The sequence below is a fragment of the Ricinus communis genome, chromosome 8, assembly GCF_019578655.1.
Source record: "Ricinus communis isolate WT05 ecotype wild-type chromosome 8, ASM1957865v1, whole genome shotgun sequence".
Lineage (NCBI taxonomy): Eukaryota > Viridiplantae > Streptophyta > Magnoliopsida > Malpighiales > Euphorbiaceae > Ricinus > Ricinus communis.
Genome location: NC_063263.1, coordinates 17,337,136 through 17,358,565, shown reverse-complemented (window position 1 = coordinate 17,358,565; position 21,430 = coordinate 17,337,136). Strand labels below are relative to the sequence as shown.

The 21,430-nt window shown below is 30.9% G+C and overlaps 3 protein-coding genes across 5 annotated transcripts; 1 reads left to right on the top strand and 2 right to left on the bottom strand.

The window, feature by feature from the left end:
* Positions 1-8,640: 8,640 nt before the first annotated feature.
* On the top strand, positions 8,641-11,236 carry LOC8271699 (nucleolar protein 58). Of its 2 annotated transcripts, none has more exons than XR_001536146.3 (2): positions 8,641-9,464; positions 10,665-11,236. XR_001536146.3 is itself a non-coding variant. In XM_015727003.3 (2 exons), the coding sequence occupies exon 1, from the start codon at positions 8,736-8,738 to the stop codon at positions 9,408-9,410; it is 675 nt and encodes a 224-aa protein (XP_015582489.2). In that variant the 5' UTR covers positions 8,642-8,735; the 3' UTR covers positions 9,411-9,451; positions 10,665-11,236. The 2 variants fall into 2 exon arrangements, 1 of the variants encoding a protein (XP_015582489.2); XM_015727003.3 differs by having other exon boundaries at positions 8,642-9,451.
* Positions 11,237-12,620: 1,384 nt separating this feature from the next.
* On the bottom strand, positions 12,621-14,064 carry LOC8271698 (chitinase 2). Its single transcript, XM_002531779.3, has one exon. The coding sequence runs from the start codon at positions 13,851-13,853 to the stop codon at positions 12,957-12,959; it is 897 nt and encodes a 298-aa protein (XP_002531825.1). The 5' UTR covers positions 13,854-14,064; the 3' UTR covers positions 12,621-12,956.
* A 1,112-nt stretch (positions 14,065-15,176) lies between these two features.
* Positions 15,177-18,150, bottom strand: LOC8271713 (laccase-17). Of its 2 annotated transcripts, none has more exons than XM_002531778.4 (6): positions 17,916-18,150; positions 17,650-17,801; positions 17,062-17,306; positions 16,830-16,958; positions 15,797-16,750; positions 15,177-15,560 (listed from the first exon to the last, which is right to left on the bottom strand). In XM_002531778.4, exons 1-6 carry the CDS (start codon positions 18,033-18,035, stop codon positions 15,430-15,432), a joined length of 1,731 nt encoding a protein of 576 aa, XP_002531824.1. In that variant the 5' UTR covers positions 18,036-18,150; the 3' UTR covers positions 15,177-15,429. The 2 variants fall into 2 exon arrangements, with proteins under 2 accessions (XP_002531824.1, XP_048234691.1); XM_048378734.1 differs by having other exon boundaries at positions 18,062-18,127.
* Positions 18,151-21,430: the final 3,280 nt, after the last annotated feature.

The window sequence follows — 21,430 nt, the reverse complement described above, 5'->3', positions numbered from 1 at the left end:
GCTTAAATCACAGAAATTTCTAAGTTTAATATACACATAACAATTATAACATGTTTTTGATATAGAATTTATTCTTCACTTCATTTTGTCCAATTATTAGCTTTTCTTTATGAATTTTTTTGTAACATCAATTTCTGTAACGAAATTATGGTATCCTCGACATATTTATTTGATGAGCTGTATATAAACTTACATGTAAAGATTTATAGATTAATTCTCTTCAATAATATTTCTCTTTACCTATTATTACTGTTATTTTAGTATGATATTTAAACTTTTTACTTATTCTATAAAACAAGTAATTATATTTTATTTTAATCGACTAATAAAATAATAGCAATTTATTATACAATTTTTTTAAAAATTAGTAACATGTGATTACAATTTATCAATTAAAATAAAATTTATTAAAGTAATATAATATAATTTTAGAAATTCATACATTCTTAAAATATATGAAAAATTAATTTAATTTATAAAAAATATAAAGATAATTGATATTTTTAATAATTTAAGAATAAATTTCGAAATTATAAAAATATTTAATATTTTTTATAAATTTATCAAATTTATATCAATTATTAAATTTCATAAAAGTTATCATTTTTTCGTAATATCATTCATTTTTTCGTAAATAGTTTCACTTACAAAAGAATTAGTGTAATTTGTAAACATATTTAAAAAATATTGTCATTTTTTTAATTTAGCAATATATTTTGTGATTATAAAAAATAAATTTTTTATACATTTATCAATTTTTTTATAAATCACTAAATTTCACAAAAGTAATCATTTTTTTAAAATATTATTCATTTTCTCGCAACTAGTAACACATAGGAAAAATTAGTATAATTTGTGAAAAAATATAAAGAGGATTGTCATTTTTCGTAATTTAGCAATATATTTCGCGATTATGAGAAATTTAATACTTTACATAAATTTATCAGCTTTTTCGTAAATTGTTAAATTCCGTACAAGTAATTATTTTTTCATAATATTATTTATTTTTTCGGAACTAGTAACATTTATGAAAAATTTAATATAATTTGTAAAAAATATGAAGAGAATTGTTATTTTTCATAATTTAGCAATATATTTCATGATTATAAAAATTAATATTTTTCGTATATTTGTCTACTTTTTTGTAAAACATTAGATTTTACAAAAGTAACTATTTTTTAGTAATATCATTTATTTTTCACAACTAGTAATATTTGATGTAATGAACATAAACTATAGAGAATTTAACAAATTGTCAATAATCTTTGTTTATAAAATTTAATGAAAAGCATTTAAGCAAATTAAATATAAATAGTGTTTAAAATAAAATAAATAACTTTATTTTAAATAAAGTCACCATAAAAATCACCAATTTATTAATATAATACTTTTTAGAATAAAAAATTATTGTATAATTATTAGACTAATTTCTTAGTTAATATAATATTAACAATATAAATAAATTGTTACAATCTCGGATCAGAATTATTTAAAATCTTAATATAGTTAAATTTCAATAATTAGATTAAAATAAATTATTAATTATAGATATTATATATTATTAAATTAATTGATAATTGAATAAATTAATTTAATTAATTAAAAAGTTACTAAAATCTTATTAGCAAGGCTATCTTTCTCCCTTTCTTTCTTTTCTATATATTTTTTAAGAAAAAGCACTTTAATATATTATAATGTTTAATAATTTATTATAATATTAATTTATAATTTATAAAAAATAATCATGTATGATTTTTATATTTAAATAATTATTCTAATTTTAATATTATCAATTATGACATTTATTAAAAATTTATTATATATATGATTTTACTATTGTTTAATTATATATGCAATCATATATAAATAAAAAATTTGATTTTAACTTTTAAAATCAAAATATATTTATAAGAAAAGTAATAATCGCGTATAACACAGATAAATAACTAATATATATAAACACTGAGCTTTAAAAGTATAAAGTCAAAGCCTTAATATGTGTCTGATATACTTTATTAACATTAACTTGTGGCAATTTGGTGTAAGGAATATCCTTATAACCGTTGGGAGCATGAAAATATCAAAAAAAGATAGAAAGAAGAAGAAGAATGAAAGAAAAATTAGAAAAATATCAATATCATTAATCATTAGCTGCTTATGATATATTCTCCGTGCAAAATGTAGACAAGCCGAGCTAGGATAACAAAGTCCACAATTTTCGCAATAATCATAACAAAATTATAAAAGATTCCAAAACATAAATTATACTCTCTTATTATTTGGTAGGTCTATTCCTCTAAAAGCATGTACCATTTCCCTCCCCATAAAAGATTGCTATTGTCCACAAGGGTGATGTTAGGGAACCTGTACTGAAGATCAGATGCATAATCCTAAGTAACATCATCAGGTGACATACCTTTTTATTAAACCAGGAGTTGTGTTGCATTATGATAGCCTCGTTTAACTTGTCTTTTATCAATGATTGCCAAAGGTGTAGGAGGAGTATCTGTTGGTAATGGGAGATCAGTTGCAGCTGTGATATCAAATGTGGCTCGTTTCAACTAAAGACACATTAAACACTGGGTGTATCTTGGAATTCGCAAGAAGCTCGAGCTTATAGGTGACCAAGCCTATTTTCTCCAATATCTTATAAGGACCATAGTATCGATAGCTTAGTACAATGGAGTTTTAAGTAGCTACCATTTTCTGCCTACACAGTTGTAATTTAATAAAAACTGAGTCTCTCACATCAAATTGACAATCAGTTCTATTTTTATTAATTTATTGTCACATGTGGTTTTGAGCCCTCAAAAGATGATGTTTGATAACTTGCAAAGTTTGTTCTTTGACAAAGAGAAACTGATCTACAACTGGTGTAAAAGAATCACCAGGAAAGTATGACACATGTAGTGGAGGAGGATAACCAGACAATACTTGTAATGGTGCAGTGCCTAAGCTACTGTGATAATTTGAGTTGTACGACTTCGGTTTGTCTATCTAATTGAGGGTGATAAGATATAGATTTTGACAATTGGGCATCCTGTAGTCTGAATAATTCCTCCCAAAATATGCTAAGAAAAATGGGCTCTTTGTCACTGACAATCATTTGAGGAAGATTGTGTAGCTTAAAAATGCAATCTTAAAATGTTTGAGCAACCACAGTTGTCGTATATGGATGTTTAAGAGCCATAAAATGGGCATATTTGCTCAAACAATCAACAACCACCATTATCATTTGATTTGTCATTTGAGCTTGGCAAGCCCTCCATAAAATTCATACTTATGTTGGATCATAGGATCTCTAGAATTGGTAATGGTTGCAATAATCCCGGAGATAAGGTGAGATCAGGTTTGGATTGTTGACATATATTGCTATTGCAAACATAATTTCAAACATCTATCAATCTTTAGCCAGAAGAATAGATCCTTAAGGCATTGTAATGTTGCCTACACGCCTGAATGCCCTGTAACTGTTATCTCATGATAAATAAAAATGATTTTTATGTGCAAAGCCTCATATGGTCCTACAACAATCTTTCCCTTTCTTCTTAATAGATTATCATGCCAAGAAAAAATAGGTTTATGATCACAATTTGCTATTAAGTTAGAGACGAGTTGTTGTAAATTATCATCATTTTTCCAATTGGATACTATCTCTTCCAATAGATTAGCATGAGTTGAAGAGACTAATATTTGTAATAAACTATAATATGTGACGCGCAATAATGCATCTACAATAATATTTTCTTTCCCCTTTTTATAGAAAATCTTAAAATCATACCCAAGAATTTTAGCAAGGCATCTCTGTTGCATAAAAGTCGTTATGCGCTGATCCATGATATACTTGAGGTTATGATGATCAGTTTTAATTAGAAAATGTTGACTCTATAAGTAGTGACTCCATTGTTTAGTGGCATAAATAATAGCCAACAATTCATTCTTGTATACTGATAAAATTTGATGGCATTGATTGAGAAATTTACTGATATATCAAATGGGATGTCCATTTTGCATTAGAACAACACTTATGCCCATTATGCTTGCATCAACCTCCAAAATGAAGTCCTTGCTTGAAGTTGGTATTGCCAACACATGAGCAGAGATAAGGGCTACTTTTAAATGATTAAAGGTTGTCAATGTGTCATGATTCCATAGGAATTGGTCCTTCTTCAAAAGGTTTGTTAAGGGCTTACTTATAATTCTAAAATTCCCTATGATCTTTTGTAGTAGCCAGCTAAGCCTAAAAAGCTTCTAACCTATTTGACAGTTGTAGGAATGGGCCAATCTTTTACAGCTTCTAATTTTTCTTGGGTTTGTAGAAACACCTTGGCCTAAAATAAAGTGACCCAGATACTCTATCCTTGTTGCACCAAATTGACATTTTAATTCCTTAGCATACAGTTGATTGTCAAGAAGTAAGGAAAAAACACATTCTAGATGTTCAAGGTGTGCCTCCATTGTCTTCGAGTATACCAATATATCATCAAAGAAAACCAGCACGATATTTCTCAAATGTTGACAAAAGAAATCATTCATGAGGCTTTAAAAATATGATGGTGCATTTGTAAGGACGAATGGTATGACCACATACTCGCAGTGTCCATCATGAGAATGAAATACTATTTTAGGAATATTATGAGGATGCATGTGCAATTGGTGGTATCCAAACTTTAGATCAATCTTTGAGAAAATTGCAGCACCATAAAGTTCATCTAATAACTCTTCAATTAAAGGAATTGGAAATTTTTCCTTCACTATATGCTTATTAAGCTCACGATAATCTACACATATATGCCATGAGTTATCTTTCTTTTTCACCAACACAATAGGAGAAGCATAGGGACTTACACTTGGTTGAATCACACCCGAAGCCAATAGTTCCTTGATCATCTTTTCGATGACATCTTTCTGAATAGGGGAATGTCTATATGGCTGAATATTTACTCGTTTAGAATTAGGTTTTAGTGGAATTCGATGATCATGTGTACAATATAGGGGTACTGATTTGGGGTCTTCGAGAATGGGTTTGTATTTATGAATTAGCTGACATATTGCTAGGTAAATGGTTGAGGGTGTATGTGCTTGAATGGAGTAGAGTGAGATAGGTTCTATTGTCAATGAATAAATTTAAGGATTATGATAAGAATAGATTTTATGGAGGCGTTTAGGGAGGATATGTTGAATAGAAGACTCAGCTTCTCCTTGTAGAAGATGATGTTGGTCCTTGAGAATAAATTGCATCTGAAGTGAATCAAAATTCCATATGATAGTCCCTAGTGTCTTTAACCATTATATCCCCAGGACCATCTCACATCCACCAAGTGGCAAAACTAAAAAGTTGCTAGTGTACTTGTGTCCCTGCATGGTCCAAGTGAAATATGTGGTGGCAAGATTGTAGGAAATAGAAGTACCATTAGCAATAGTAATCTTGCTAGCTAGAATATGAGTGGGGGAGCATCATAATGCTTTAGCTACCCTGTAGTCTAGGAAATTTTGAGAGCTACCTATATCAACCAATATGAATAACACATTTTTTGTAAAGTCCTCTAATCCTCATAGTTTGACAATTATTCTTATATAAACCATCAAATGCATATAAAGAAATTGTTAGTGGGTTTGCATCATCATGTTCTGAATCTTGAGTATGAGGTTGTTAGTACTCTGTTTCATCCACCTCTTATATAATAATGGAATGGAGAAAAAAAATTTTGCACTTATGACTTGGAACAAACTTTTCATCGCACCAGAAATAAAGATTTTTCTAGCGTTTTTCAATAATTTCAGCTTCAGTCAATGTTATAGTATTTTTGGTAGGAAACATTTTGGTATTATTTAAGGGTTTAGTGTTTGGTAAAAGGGTTGGTAATAATGGTGGAGGGGTGGCTTTGGTGATGGAAGGAGAGGAATGAGACATTGTTGAGCACGTTTTGTCATCAATTTTACAATATTTGCTTCCTGCATACGAGCTAAAGAGAAAGCTTGTTGCAAGGACTTAGAGTTAAATGTATGAACAATAATTTGTACTTCATCCTTTAACCCACTTAGAAAATAGCTAATAGCATAGGATTCAGATAGAGATACCTTACGGAGTAACTTACCAAAATGAATAAGATAATCATTTAGAGAACCTTGTTGTTTGAGTTTCATGAACTTAGCCATAGGATCTTCAAAAAGTTGCTCCCTAAAACTTATTAAGAAGGCAGTAACTTATTCATTCCAGCTTGGCAAGCCTTGAGTTCTTCTACTGAAAATATAGGATTGATACCACTTGATCCTCCAAATGGATAGAGGCTAGACAAATTTAGCATCTTCTGGCGTGTTATCAATCTTAAAGAAAATGCTCTCCCTTAAAAATCCAGCCCTTCACATCTTTGGCGTTGAAGTGAGGAAACTCAATTAGTGCTAAACTAGTAGGACTATGGTATGAAGAAGTCTTAAATTGCTGAGTATGTGAAGGACTCACATGGTAACGGGTTGAGTCATTTTGAATAGGAGGAATAACAACACCTGAGCCCTGATTGTTTAGGCTTAGCATCAACATATCAAGCTTCTTATTTAGCTCATTAGAAGTAGTGAGATGGTGTTGAGAAAGTTCTTCCATGGCTATCTCTTATTTCTTTGAAGTCTCTTTGAGCAAATTTTTAATCTAACCCTTTATTGAATCTTCTATTTTCTTGAGCTCTCGAGCTCTAGCATTCTCAGCAATATATCCTTTATTTAGAAAGCTTCGATCGTATTTTCCTTTCTTCTCGGCTGGTTATAAGACCTCACACATCCATCGCCCACCTTTCTTAACACTGAACATAAGCTTTTGTACCTGACCTTCTGGCTTGAACAAGAACAGATATTGGAAAAGAAATTTAAGGTTCAGATCGACCGCTCTGATACCAAATGTATAAGGAAGATCCTTATAACCGTTGGGTGCAAAAAAATAACGGAGAAAGGTAGAAAAAAAAAAGAACGAGAAATAAATCAGAAAAATATCAATATCATTAATCATTAGCTACTTACAAAATATTCTCCCTCCTAGATATAGACAAGCCCGGCTAAAATAATAAATTTCACAATTTTTGCAACAATCAAAACAAAAGATTCCAAAATACTGCCAAGTGTCCGTTTCTCTAAAAACACGTATCAAAATTTTATCAATATATATTTAGACATTTTTCTACTTTATTCTAATAAAAATATTAATATAAAAGATTTAATTAAGGAGGAAGTTTTCTCTTTTGAATATTAGTTAAGAGGTTTTTTTTTATCTATTTTAAATTTTTATTATTTCTTAATATTGAGCAAAAATTCTAAAACACTAAAGTTTTTATTAAATTAAAAAGAAAATATCAAATTATAAAATGCCAAGAATATTTTATCATAATGTTGCCAATGATATCATCTATTAAATAATAACTATAAGTAATCAATTGATTATTAGCTAAATTTTATACTAGAGTTATTAAATAAAAAAGTAGAATCCTAATTTTTCAAATTAATTTTTTTATAATTAAAATAATAACAACAACTCGACAATACATAGATTCATCTAAAAATATTATATGTGAAAAAAATTAAAAAATAAAGAATATTATACGACTACAATTATTAAAAAATTTATCTAAATTTTATATGATGAATAATTTTTATTAAATTATCTATTACATTATCTAAATTTAGTAGGATTTGAATCTTATGGGTATTAATTATTCTATTCATATTTATTTTAAATTTTTTATTAATTTTTATTTATATGTTTTCAGTTAAGATCAATGTAGATTAAATATATTATTTTAAAAGTTTAGAACCATAGTAAAAAAAATAAAAAAAGATAATATTAATAGAAATAAGTAAAAAAATAATACATGAATTTATTGCCAATACATTTTTTTAGAAATAATTGAAATAATTGATTAATTAAACGAGAATTTACCATTTTAATGTGTACATCATGAAATATTTTTTTTTAGTTAGCACCCAATTTAATGAAAACTAAATATTTCAATTTAAATAAAATTTGATATCTAATTTTTTTTAATTATTTAGAAAGAAATTCTTCTTAATAACTTAAAATTATTTTTTCGATTGACAAATAATAAATAATCTCTTCTCTTCAAAATGGATTTACATATTGTATTTGATAAAATTTATAAAATTTATTTATAAATTCAAGATTTATATAACTTGAATGAAATGAAAATTAATTTAGAATTCTATATATTCAATAGTACGTAGTTGATTATAACTAAACTAAATTCTAACAAATTAAGTATAATTTTTAATAAACTTTATATTAATTTCTCAATATATTATAAGTATTAAAATATTTTATTCAATTTTATTATTTTTATTTTATATATTTTTTAAATAAAATAAATTTTTAATAATTTAAATCAAATATAATTTTAGTAAATATTATTATAATTTTTTCTATTCATTTATCTTTCTTTTATATATATATATATATATTTTCTTTGAAATGTCTTCCTTATAATTAAAAATGATTACAAATATTGTTATCTACGTTCATATTTTTACGAAATATTCGTAAAAGAGAAAATAAGAGAATTATTGACATGCTTGACTATTGCTACGCAGCGTTTTCGTCAGCAATCAATCTATATTTCCCTCCCAAAATTCCATAACTAAAACCCTATAAAATAAAAGGGTCAGAAACATCCCAAACGACTTAAATTTCTCTTATAAACCCTAACCCAAAAAAAAACCCCTAACTAAAATCAACCATGAAGACAGTAACAGGAAAGATTGTTTCTTCAAATCCTGTTTCAATCTCCAAAGCCGCTTCAATCCTTTCCATGTTTGTCGCCGCGGAGACTGGTGCTTCCCAGGCTGTCGCCGCGTATCTCCGACGCGCCACCACCGCTTTCGATGAGTTAGTTCGCTTGCACTCGAAACCTAATCGCAAAAAGCACAAAAATCAAAAACCAGATGCCTCTGCTAGTGTCGAGTTACCGATAAAGGAGGTTGAAAAAACTGTGAAAGATGAGGGTGAAATGATAAATGAGGTTAAAGAAGAGAAGAGTGAAGGTGAAAGAAAGAAGAAAAAGAAGGAGAGAAGTGGCGAAATTGGCAAGTTCGGTAAGGGCAAAATGGAAATTAGAATAAAGGAAGAGGAGCGGAGTCAGGCTGCAAGTAATTTATTAGGGGAGGAAATTGAGAGAAAGAAGGACAGGAAGAAGAACAAGAAGAAAGAAAGTGCCAATATTGGTAATTGTGAGGAAAATGGGAGTGAAATTGGGAACAACGTGAAAATTAAGGAAGAAGAGAATCATTTTGGGGAAGATAAGGGGAAAATGGTAATTAATGAGGAAAAGAAGAAGAGGAAGAGTAGAGAGGCTGATGATCAGGAAAGTAGTGATAAGAAGAAGAAGAAAAAGAGGAGAAAAGAGGATAATTGAGTGAAAATGAAGGCTTAATGACTTTGGCGTATGTTGTTATGGTAATTTTCATGGGTAATTTTTTTTATTATAAAAAGTGATACTTTTTTTTCCCATGTCTTTCTATTGGTGATTATTGGTTTTTGAGTTACTCATTGCAGTTGAAGGGATTTTTCATTTTGATACTTTCAATATTATTCCTGATTTAAGAGCTTGTTTAACATGAGAAAACTGTGCGCTGAGTTATGGTTATAAGTGTGATTAAGCATGAAATACTTCATTGTTTCATTGTTGATTAAGTAGAACCTTAAACATGCTTTACAGATTGATCGGAGTGGAAATTCTGATTAACTAAGACATAATAATATAAAACATAAAGAGTGATGTTCAAATGCATATCTATTTTGCTAGCTTCTACAGCACAAAGGCGGTAGCATTGCTTCTTGTTATTTTGGTTACATCTATAAGGTTGATAACTAAACAAATTACTATGCTTGATTCGTGGTTACCAGAAGTTTGTGATTCCTTAGTAGAAACATCTATTATTGAGGAAATGACCATTCGGCTAAACCTGCATATGTTTTTCCTGAACAATCGAAGGCTTGTGTTTAGGTGGAAGTATATTGAGATGTTTTCTCCTGTAGTAATCAGAGGGTTTCAAGGTTATTCTGAAGTAGTGATACTGCATATTTACTCTTCTAGTGATTGCATTTCTTGTCAGCTCACATGTAATTATTTGAGATAAGAAGCTTGGTTTCTTACAAACGTTTAGGTTATTCTGTACTAACCATCCATTCCAAACTTTCAAGAGAACAAAATGAGTAATCTTCAGTCTTGATCGTTATTGGCTATCCTACTTATGCTTGACATCAAAGTGATGCTTATTATTTTGATATTTGGAGTTTTTGAGTTTCCGAGTAAAAAAATTCCAAATATTGAGTTCTTTGCATTGATGGTCTTGTATTGTAGCTTCAATTGCTCTAACTGATGCTGGTCTTGTTGGAAAATTTTGTTTTCCATTTCTATAAATGCTTTGAAATCTATCAATTTCAAGTACCATATCGTGGGAAATTTGTCCACTGTTGATTCCATTCAATCTGGACGGATTTTTCATGCAATTTATTTTATGGAAGAGTCAATTAAAAGAATGAGGTGTTTTTTGAATCTCAACTTTCAAGGCATGATTCCTTCTGGTGTTGGAAATCTTGGGAGGTTGAAGTATTTAAACTAAAAGGTAATAGTGTTTCTGGAGATATAACGAGTCTTCTTTCTCAGGGGGCAGTACATCACCAGGTACAATATCAAAAGATACAGAGCAATGTCATGCCGAAACGTCTCCTGTCGAGTCTCAACTATTGTTAAAGGAGTCATACTTCCTTCACTTAAATGGAAGTTGATTTAGCAGCTCCTTCCAAAAGGTCTTGAGTGCAAATAAAAGAATCTCCTGGATAAGCTTCACTTCATGTGTCACTAAGGAGCGATCAGTTCTCCGTTTCAGTGGATTGGGACTTGGTATTGGGATGACAGTTCTGTTTCATCATTCTGCCATTTGCATTTGAACATATGAAGCAAATAAATAGCCAAGCTGAACAGTGACTGATGAACCTATTGACAAATGCCTAGTGCAACTTCTAGTCTTATGCTTTCTTATTGCAGTTTGCTTTTTCAAACCTGTTGAGAATGGGGTTTTGTTTGTGCTTTTCATTTTTGCAGTTTGATATATCAGCTCTTCAACTCTGAGGAGACTTAATTCTACCTCAAGTAAATTGTCACACTTCTTACTTGCCTCCATAGGGCACTGTGCCATTATTGATTTAAATAAAGATATGCTTGGGGATTATCAAGAATGCAGAATTGGGGAAGTTATATGGATATTATTGATAGGACCTTTCAAATTATCAAACAACTCAGTAAATGGTGAACTTTTACCAGTTTTGATATATACTCACAGTTCCAAGTGGTTGTTCTTAAGCCTTAAATCTTAGTGGATCCCTCCTTCCAGACCACTTTGCCTCGACAACAATGACCGAGTTCAATGTGTGAGCCAACAATCTCATTGGGTCAATCCCTCTTCGGGAAATACGAGGCTCCACTTAGAATCTGAATTTGGTGTTTGTTGATTTGTCATTCAATTCTTCATATGAATATTTGCTCCCTGAAATCTGGTAAACTCCATAACTTGGTATCCTTTGTCCAATTTAATAATAATAAAAAAAAAAACTTGAAGGAACCATCCAGATGGATCGAAAGGATTTGATGGGCCTTTTAACAATCTCTCCGGTCATTGTGGAGATAATACCTGAACAAAAAATGGATTGATAATTTTCATCGTTTAGTTCCATCAAAGTCTTCATTCATCACTACAATAACGATCTGCATGTAATTATCATGGGGACACATCATTAGTTTAAAGGACGCTTAAAGATTATCCTGAAAGCCGACTATCATTTGAGAATTCCAGTATCCTCCAAGTCTATTATTGCTGAGAAATAAGACTAATAATCATAAGAATATGAACAAATAAGCAAGAAAAATAAGAACACAATGATTTAATGAGGCTCGGCAATATGCCTATGTTCTCAGAAGCGATGAGTTGGCTGTATCTGCTATTATTTTTTATAATAATCCACTAATTAGATTATAAATACGAAAAATATATATATAACATTTGGTACCATTACAAAAATATCCTGTACCGTACCGCGGAGGCGTAGGGAGGAGTTGCCATGGTTCTATATATAAAGCTATACTTGACTGTTAACGTATTGGCTATAAAATGGTTCAGAGAAGGAATAGCAAAAGGGTTTAAGGAATTTGCAAGGGAAGTGAAGAAACTTTGGAACATCAGACATCAAAATTTAGTTCCTCCTCAGTGTTACTATTGCAGCCGAAGGACCATGAGAAGAAGATGATATTATTGGATTATGTTAATGGACATTATTTAGCCTTCTATTTCCAAGGTAAGTTAAAAAAGAAAAAGGTAATACGAACCTCTGAAGGTTTTCTTATTCTGGAATGTGTAAGTGTATATTCTGAAATGTCCATATGTGATAACCTAGATGGTTTAGACTGATATCCACCTTATCTCCAACTGGCTGGAGCTATCTGTTTCATGCATATATTAATCATTTTCTTATGTCTAAAAAACGGGATATGATCTACTTACACGTGAAAAATTGACTGTCTTTTGCACAGTCAATCAGATATGGATAACCAATGGATACACTGAACTGTGGGTGAATTTTCAGGTAACTTTGTTTTTGAGAAAAATAAACATCACTTTGCAAACTATTACCCTCGGATGAATCGATAAAAAGGCTCAGCCGGTGGTGAGAAGTAAACAAGTAACAAAAGTTTACCATTGAACACTGGTCTATTAACAAAGATATAGGAATGTGACTTTCTTGTGAAAACTGATCCTATATTTTGCAATGGCGGCTAGAAGTGTTTCCATATTGTTATTTTGCTCATTCACTAAGTACAAAGCAGTCATTATCTAACTGCTTACCTATTATAACCACTAAGAGTTGCAGTTTTTGATTAACACTGAGAGACGGAGCCGCGGATTCATTTTGTGCTGGCCAAAAAGGTTTGTGACTGGTTCTCAAAAGGGAATCCGGCCTCCTTTGAGTCATCTGCTGACCATATGAATATGCCATGTAGCTTGTTCAGCTGTCTAAGTCTACTGCAAGCATTAAAGAATCCATTCTGAGGAGAAAGACCCCCACTTCCATCTGTTCCAAAGCTAACTAAGACCTTACCACCTCTATAATTAGAGGTCTGGGTCTCAAAATATTTCAAGAACTGAGAAACAGTTGTCCCCTTGGGATAGGCATAAAACTGGAAGTTAACATAGTCAATAAGATGTCCATATTTCTTCCATAGGGCCAAGTAATACGGTTGCACAGACTTGTCATCATATGGAGCTATTGATGTAAATGACACAATTTTCTGTTGTTTAAGGTAAATAAGAAGACGTCCAATGCATTCGGCGAATGTATCTGGATCTGTGCTGAAGTGTTCGTAGTCGATATCAATACCATCCAACTTGTACTTGTTTGCTATCGCTGATATCGAATGAATAGCGTTGCTGACCCAGGAGCTGATTGATTTAGGCTGAAAGTACACGTTCTGGCCATTTATAGTGTCACCCCCAAGACTCATAGCCATCTTGACGTTTGAATGGTGGGCTCTGATAGAGGAAACATCTGAAGGTGTAAGGTTCTCAGTGTCCCAGTATACATTGAAGTATCCATTGGTTGGGGAAGCAGATGATGTGTAGTCAATGGCAAAGGAGAGAATGAAGTGAAACTCGATATTGGAATTGATAGGGACATCCGAAAATTTGACAGCCTTGTCCTCGGCTCCAATATACTCCCTAAAGAGCTTGGAGTTTGCTGGGGCTGCTTGGGTTAATGAAAATGTGGTGAACAGAACTAGAACAAGGATAGGGAAACTAGCCATTTGTTAGATATTGAGCAGAAAGTACCCTCTGGTGGGATGGTATTTATAGCCTGGGGGATGATTACATTGCTTTCTTTACCAAGTACTTTGTTTCTTTGCAGGCGTCTGGTTTTCTCTGCTTGCAGTCCTTTGCATTATTTTTATCATGGTAGATTATTCTTGTTCCTAAAGAAAAGGTGGATTATCCAATGCATTCAAGTATTCAGATTAGTTTACTCTAAGAAAGGACCAAAACTTGTGTCTTCTTTTGATTCGTATCAGAATAACCTTGACGAATTTCTTTTATATTATCGGTTGGAAATCCTATCCTTTTATGTTCATTTTTGGGAGTTTCTGCACTTCTAAATGTGATCCAAGGTCCACTGACTGATGCAAAAAAAAAAAAAAAAACTATTACATTGGAAAATATTCTAAAACTTTTTATCTTTATTTTTATTTTTTATGAAAGATGCCTTTTTATATATGCGCTTTGCTGCCTGGAAACTTTGCACTGTTCATTGTAACTCTTGCTTCCTGAGGTGAGAATCAGTTAGGCTTGCAAGTATTCAATCATCCTGCTTAAGGAAAAATCATAGAATTATCACGCATTGTCAGGAAAAAGAAAAGAAGGGGAGGGGATTATTAGCCAAGAAAAGTATGCTATTATTCTGAACTGTTAAAACATGGGGGTGCATTTTAATCTTTACTGTGCCTCTTGCTGCATTTTCTTTTCACCTACACTGCACAAATCCTTGTAGCAGTTTAGCATTTCCATTTTATTATTCTTGTTTACAGGAAGAGATTGTTAGTTCAATTGCCATATCTACTCCCTCGTGATAGTTATAATAATTTGGTTCTTGGCATTTTGCTATTGGACCAAACATATGCAGATAACAATCACATTATATTCCTGAAACAGCGAGGCAAGGCCAGAAATTCTGTGTCGAATTTGACTTCCAGATTCTGAGGTCTCTGAATAATGACAGGGATTAAAGACATAGAGGCCGGAGGAATCTTAGGCACATAAAAACCCAATCTCAATTATGTCTGCACTAAAATTTATACTTTCAATAACATAAAATACTATGTCAGTAGACCAGATTAGCCTGCACTGCTTCTAACAAGAAAAGTTAAACATTGTAAGAGAAAGAGCCAAAAACTCATGCTACATGAAACCAAATACTAACAATTTTATATTCTAAGACAGTGCTAAAATTCTAATCAATCATCTGTTTTTGGGAAAATGCTGTAAACTTTTAGTATTTGGGTGGCTTAGAAAGAATTGTCATTTGAGGATACTTGAGTTATTAATTATCACAAATTCTCAAAAAAAAAAAAAGAAAATTAAGAAAAACCTGATAATATTATTGAGGTATCTCACAGTACATTTCATGTTACAAAAATTGTTCATATTTTTCCTTCTCTCAACTCCACAAGGGCAGCTAAATAGTTATTGAAGAACAATTAAAGCACAAAAGTAATTGAAAGAAAAATGAAGGGCCAAAAGAATAAAACTGGGTTACAAAAACAAATTGGGGAAAAGAAAAACAATTGAGAAATTTTTCTGGTCAGGATGTAGTCATAAGTAGCTCAAGTGTCAACATTTTGGAAGATCAGCTGGTGGAGGGCGCAACTTCTGGTTGGGAAGCTTTCCATCCAATACAACCCAAGCCATCTTCAAACCCCAGCTTGTGTGCACTTCTAGATGGCAATGCATGAACCATACCCCTGTTAAAGTCATTAAAACCATCAACAACTTAATCAAAATTATCACCTAAATGCATTATGAATATGATAATTTTTCATAATTCATTAGTCAGATGGTAGGACATGTCAACTTTTTGCAGATATGATGATTGTTAGTTTCGATAATTGATTATCTTCAAAACCAAACTTTGGATATTCAGGATTACTTAAAAAAGACTAGACTTGCTGGAAAATGTATCTCTTCTATTTATACCAACCTGGATTATCAGCACGGAACCTTATAGCAACCCACCCGCCAGAGGGCACACCAACAGTGTTCCTCTCAACAGGGTCAATAAGATTGTACTTAGCAGGATCTTTCTTTGGATCAAAGTTCCCAAAACCTTGACCGACAACGAAGAAATTGAATCCATGCAAGTGAAGAGGGTGACTCTCAGCACCAAGAATGCTGGTATCCTGCAGAATTAGCTCCACACTAGTGTTATAAGAAAGGACAACAAGCTTAGTCCCATTGCTGACCATAGTATTGTTTGGTGGATTGCCAGTATAGTTAAATGGTATTATTGGACTAATTGGGAAATAAGGAGAATAAACACCCTTTGATTGGCCGGAATAATGTGCTTGGAGCAAAGCTGTAGTTGGCATTGCAAAAGATATGTTGTTAATTGAGGCAGCAAACTTAGTTCCATTTGGTCCTTGGCAAGTTTGGTTTTTCGGGCAAGGGTTTGTCCCTAGGCCTACTGTGAAGAAAAATTGCTTATCTACCACTTGAGGAACATTGGCAGGGAATTGGGCACTTGCCAAGCTACGAAGTCTATTCGTAAAATTAGTGGCAAAGGCAGTGTCGTTAAGAGCAGGCAAAGATGGTTTGAAGAGTGGAAGCTTTTTGTTAGAGAGGGTTGAGGGTTCATATTCTAAAATTCCTGCCACAGTTGAATTGTCGAAAGTGCCTTGTCCAGTAACATAAGGTCTAGCAGTCATGAAAAATGCGGCATTTGGGAAACTGGGTTTGGTCTTAAGAAGAACATTTGTAGTTTGTCCTGGTGCAATCAGCAATATCTTGGTTTCGAAAGGCTTAACATAAACAGCATCAACATCAACAACTGTTAGTGTGTGGTTTGCTATACTGAAGAAGAGCTCATCGTTGAGTGCAGCGTTGATCAGGCGAAGCATGTAAGTCTTGCCAGTTTTCACCTTCAGTTTAAATGTATCTGCAAAAAGTGGACAAAACAAATTATTCTTCTGAAAAAGTATAGTCTGACAGTCGAGTTTCTGTGTCATAGTAAATACCTTTGGCAGAGCAGTTATACAATGGCCCTGGAAGCCCATTAATCGTATAGGCATCAGAAACATTTGGACCTCCACCTGTTTGCAAGGCCTGTTTAATGATAGTTTCAGTATCTGCATTAAACCACTCTCCTGCAAAAGAAAGTAATTTTGGTTTAAATTGGCTATTTTCTATTTTAACATCAAGGAGATAATTTAGATGCATAAGAGCCTCAATGGGCAGGATTATAATTACCAAAGGTGATGGGTACTTCCTTGTATGGCTTAGCAAAAGGGTAAGGAACTCCGCGTTTGGGGAAAATGATAATGGGGCCATAAAGAGTTGATCTTAACCAGGAAATATGTGCATGCCACCAAAGGGTGCCTCTCTGGCCAACAACAGTATAGTTGTATAAATAGTGCTGACCAGTTTGGATAGGACATTGTGTTATGTATGCCGGTCCATCGGCCCACCCACTTCGAAGCTGCCTAATTCCATGCCTGTTTCATTTAAACCATATAGCCTGTCAAGTTTTTTAGGCTAATGATGATGAATTTAAGCACAAAATATGTTGTTCTAGCTATTGGATGGTGTACCAATTGCAATTCAATCTGATTGGACCAGGGTCAACTAGTCAAGATTTTTAATAATAATTACTTTTTTTTTTAATTTTAATATTATTAAAATAGAAAAATATAATATTTTAAAGAAAACTATTAAAATCATCAAACTGTTTTAAATTAGGGTCGAAATGAATTTAAATAATTATAATAAATATCCATTTTTATTACAAGAAATGAGTTTAAAAATCATTTATTCTTTCAGAAAGAGATCAATGCTTACCAATGGAGAGAGATGTTGTTTTGGACATGGTTGACCACCTTAATAAGAAGATTGTCACCCTCCCTAGCTACAATGCGAGGTCCAGGAAACATTCCATTTACAGTTACTATGCTCTTGGTGTGGCACAAACGAGTCACATTTTGCAACTTGATCTACAAAATGCATCAACAATTAATGAGCTGTAAAAATAAATAAAAATGAGAACCGTACCATATAATATATAGTAGCCATTAGCCAATGCAATTAATAATATGCATGACGCATACATCAAACTTGTAATGCCTGGTTCTGCCAAATGCAGGTTCAGGAAGAAGGCAGAAAGTAACCAAAATAAAGAGAGAAACTCCAAGAAATGATGGTTTTGGAAGAAGAAAAGGAGAACCCATTTCTTGATTTGCTGCCTCTTTTTCACCTTTTTGGACAAAAGGTTATAAGAGACTCCTAGTACTTGCTATTGGGTTGTTGTCCAAAGAGACTTCTTTGGTAGTGTGTGTATGCATATTGATTCATACCTTGTAAAATTGCCTATATATAGAAGTGAGGAAAGGGGGTTTGGTTTGATTTGATAAATAAGAAAAATTGCTTTAATTAGTTCAAGTGATTAACAGGAAACTTAAATTACTTCTGTCATGGATTTTCTTTTTCATTTTTTTGGTATCATATTCTTTTAATTGGACCAGTTGTTGGAACAACTCAGGAGTGTAGTCAAAGACAAATATTTCATTTGACCTTCTCTCTTTTCAAGTCAAACCTTTTCTTCCTCATTGGCTATTAATGTATTATGTTTTTATATTCTACCTTAACTCACAGGACTGATTTAATTTACAATTGTGTATTGCTTCCATGCATTTTCCATTTGTTGTCCTTTTGGGTGAGACATATACTTCCAGCAACAACCCAAGCATTTTACAATCATCAATTCAATTGAAGGTAAAAGTTTTATAACCATTAATATTCATTATTCTTTAAGCTTTTTAAACCTTTTAGTAGGTTAGGATTTTTCACTATTTGATAGAGTTTTACAAGACATTGGAAATCTTATTATTTCAATCAAAAGAATTTCTCAAATAAAGGTTACAGATTAATTAATTTAACTTTATTTTACCTCTGAACACTACTATCTAAAATCTATACTTTTTTACTGAAAAAAAGAAAAGAAAAGCATTTCTTGATTATTAATACACATAAATATACATTCACTTGGTAATTTATATGTCCTGATAATCTTTATGAAAATGAGGTTTCACCACATACTTGATGAAAGGTTTTGTGTATTATAATAAGATTTAAAAGTGAAACCCATAATTGATAAATCAATATAAATACTTGGCTTTTTTTATTTTTTTTATAACTGTAATGCTTGATGATAAAGCATATAAATATATATTTGAGTTCTATCAAGAAGTCATATCATAGTTAGATGTATGATATTGCTATTTTTCATTTTCATGAAGGAAACAAGACTCTATATGGAGGAATAATAGGGGAACCCCAATTGAAGCAATTTTCTGTCAAGCAAACATATATACTATAGCTGTATATACATATCCAAGATCCAAGACTTATGTATAAAGGAATATTTAAAGTTACAATCAAGTAAAGCAAAATTGTATTTGTATATAAAGTCTATACACATTAGTATAATATTGTATACATACAAGAAATAGTATGGCCATTCTCAAATTGTAGTTGCACCAACTACAAACTTGTCTCTTTCTCTCTTCAAAAAGTAGAAATATCTTAGGCAAGTTCATGCAAGCTAATTGACAACTTTGAGTTAATGGGTAATACTTTGAAATCCCAAGTCTTTTTCTCATTTTGATTCTTGGCCTGCTAAAGCATTTTCAATCAATTTCTTGCACTGTTTATGTGTCACTGTAGAGTGTTAATAACTTAGCATAGTCTACTCTATTTTAATGAAAAAAAAAAAAAAAAACAACAACAACAACAACTTGCACTAATTCTCTATATAATTCTTCTCATTTGCTGAAGAAGATTATTACCAGTAAAAATGGAGCCTAAATCTGCTTATTTAATTGTTATCTGGCTTTTTATTATTATTATATATCTTACAAGGTGCCATACAACCAAGTTTTTTTATTTTATAACAGTATATTGTTTACCGGAAATAATTAAATTTTATATATATATATATATAAAGTCTTCACCATAATCTCTTACTATATAATATATTTTCAAATATATGAAAATATGTTTCACTGAATAAACTGTGAATTACATAATAGAATGTAATAATCCTTTTTATAAATAAAAAGATTCTCACAAAGAACAGTGCTAATTAATAAGATCACCTCCTAATTAGCCTCCAACTTCTTTTGCTAAGTGTGAGTTTAGATTTTTTTATTTCTGTGGACACTCATAATAACTTAAAAGATGATAGAAAAATCATCTTGAGAATATAAAATTCAAGAAAATAAAAAAATTACGTCATAGTTGGACTACATGTCAACAAATTGTAGGTTGGTTATTACACTTTGAACTAGCTGGCTGTGAAAATAACTTCCTACCAGATACACATGTACAATATTTATTTAATTATAGCTCTTTTCCTCTATGAAATCCTTAATTCAATCAAAATTTCCACATTTAAACTAAAAGAAACTTTAAAAACAAATATTTAAGATTATTGAAACTAAAAATAAAAATAAAAATAAATTCTATTATATAATAATAAACTATTAATTAATAGAGTAAAGTCAAAAAATTACCATATGATTTGATATTTTCACATTTAAGGGATAAATATAATTTTTTTATCAAGAGAATAATATATATTTTAGTCTTTTAATATTTTAAATATATTTGGTATTCTTTTTATTGTAATTGTAAATCTTAATAGAAAAATTTATGATAATATAAATATTTTTGAGTAATTTAGCATTAACTAAATATTTTATGATCATAATAAATTGTTAAATATATATATTTTAAAAAATAATTTTTTTCAAATAAATTTTTAATATATTTAAGAATTTATACGCACTATAAGAAAATAACAATTTAGATACTACTTTTAGCTACTACAATAAAGTGGTCGCTATTTAGCTACCACATAGTGACCACTTTGCTTTCACTTAGAAACCAGATTTATTTTTTCTAAATTTTGAGACCACATTATGACCATACGGCGACCATACTACTAGCAACCACCATATATGGTTTGTAAGTGGTTTCTAACTTCCCACTAAGAAATAGCGGAAACAATAGGGGCCACTTTAGAGACCACGTGTGTGGTCTTTGAACTAGAGACTACAGAGTGTGGTCTCTAATCTGAGCATCAATTAATAGTAAAGAAAATAGTGACCATTTTAGAGACCATATTTATTTAATTATAGCTCTTTCCTCTATGAAATCCTTAATTCCTCATTATTCAAATATTTCAATCAAAATTTCCACATTTAGACTAAAAGAAACTCTAAAAATAAATATTTAAAATTATTGAAACTAAAAATAAAAATAACAATAAATCCTATTATATAATAATAGACTATTAATTAATAGAGTAAAGCCAAAAAATTACCATACGATTTGATATTTTTACACGAGATATATATAATTTTTTTATCAAGAGAGTAATATATATTTTAGTCTTTTGATATTTTTAGATATATTTGGTGTTCTTTTTATTATAATTGTGAATCTTAATAGAAAATTTTATGATAATATAAGTATTTTTGAGTAATTTAGCATTTGACTAAATGTTTTATGATCGTGATAAATTATTAAATACATATTTTAAAAGATGATCTTTTTAAATAAA

Excerpts from the sequence above, each read along its gene's own strand:
- LOC8271698 (XM_002531779.3), bottom strand. The coding sequence starts at position 13,853 with ATGGCTAGTTTCCCTATCCTTGTTCTAGTTCTGTTCACCACATTTTCA.
- LOC8271713 (XM_002531778.4), bottom strand. The coding sequence starts at position 18,035 with ATGGGTTCTCCTTTTCTTCTTCCAAAACCATCATTTCTTGGAGTTTCT. Across the intron at positions 17,307-17,649 it reads AACAACATCTCTCTCCATTG|GCATGGAATTAGGCAGCTTC; the intron begins GTAAGCATTGAT and ends TAAATGAAACAG. Across the intron at positions 16,751-16,829 it reads GTATAACTGCTCTGCCAAAG|ATACATTTAAACTGAAGGTG; the intron begins GTATTTACTATG and ends CACTTTTTGCAG.
- LOC8271699 (XM_015727003.3), top strand. The coding sequence starts at position 8,736 with ATGAAGACAGTAACAGGAAAGATTGTTTCTTCAAATCCTGTTTCAATC.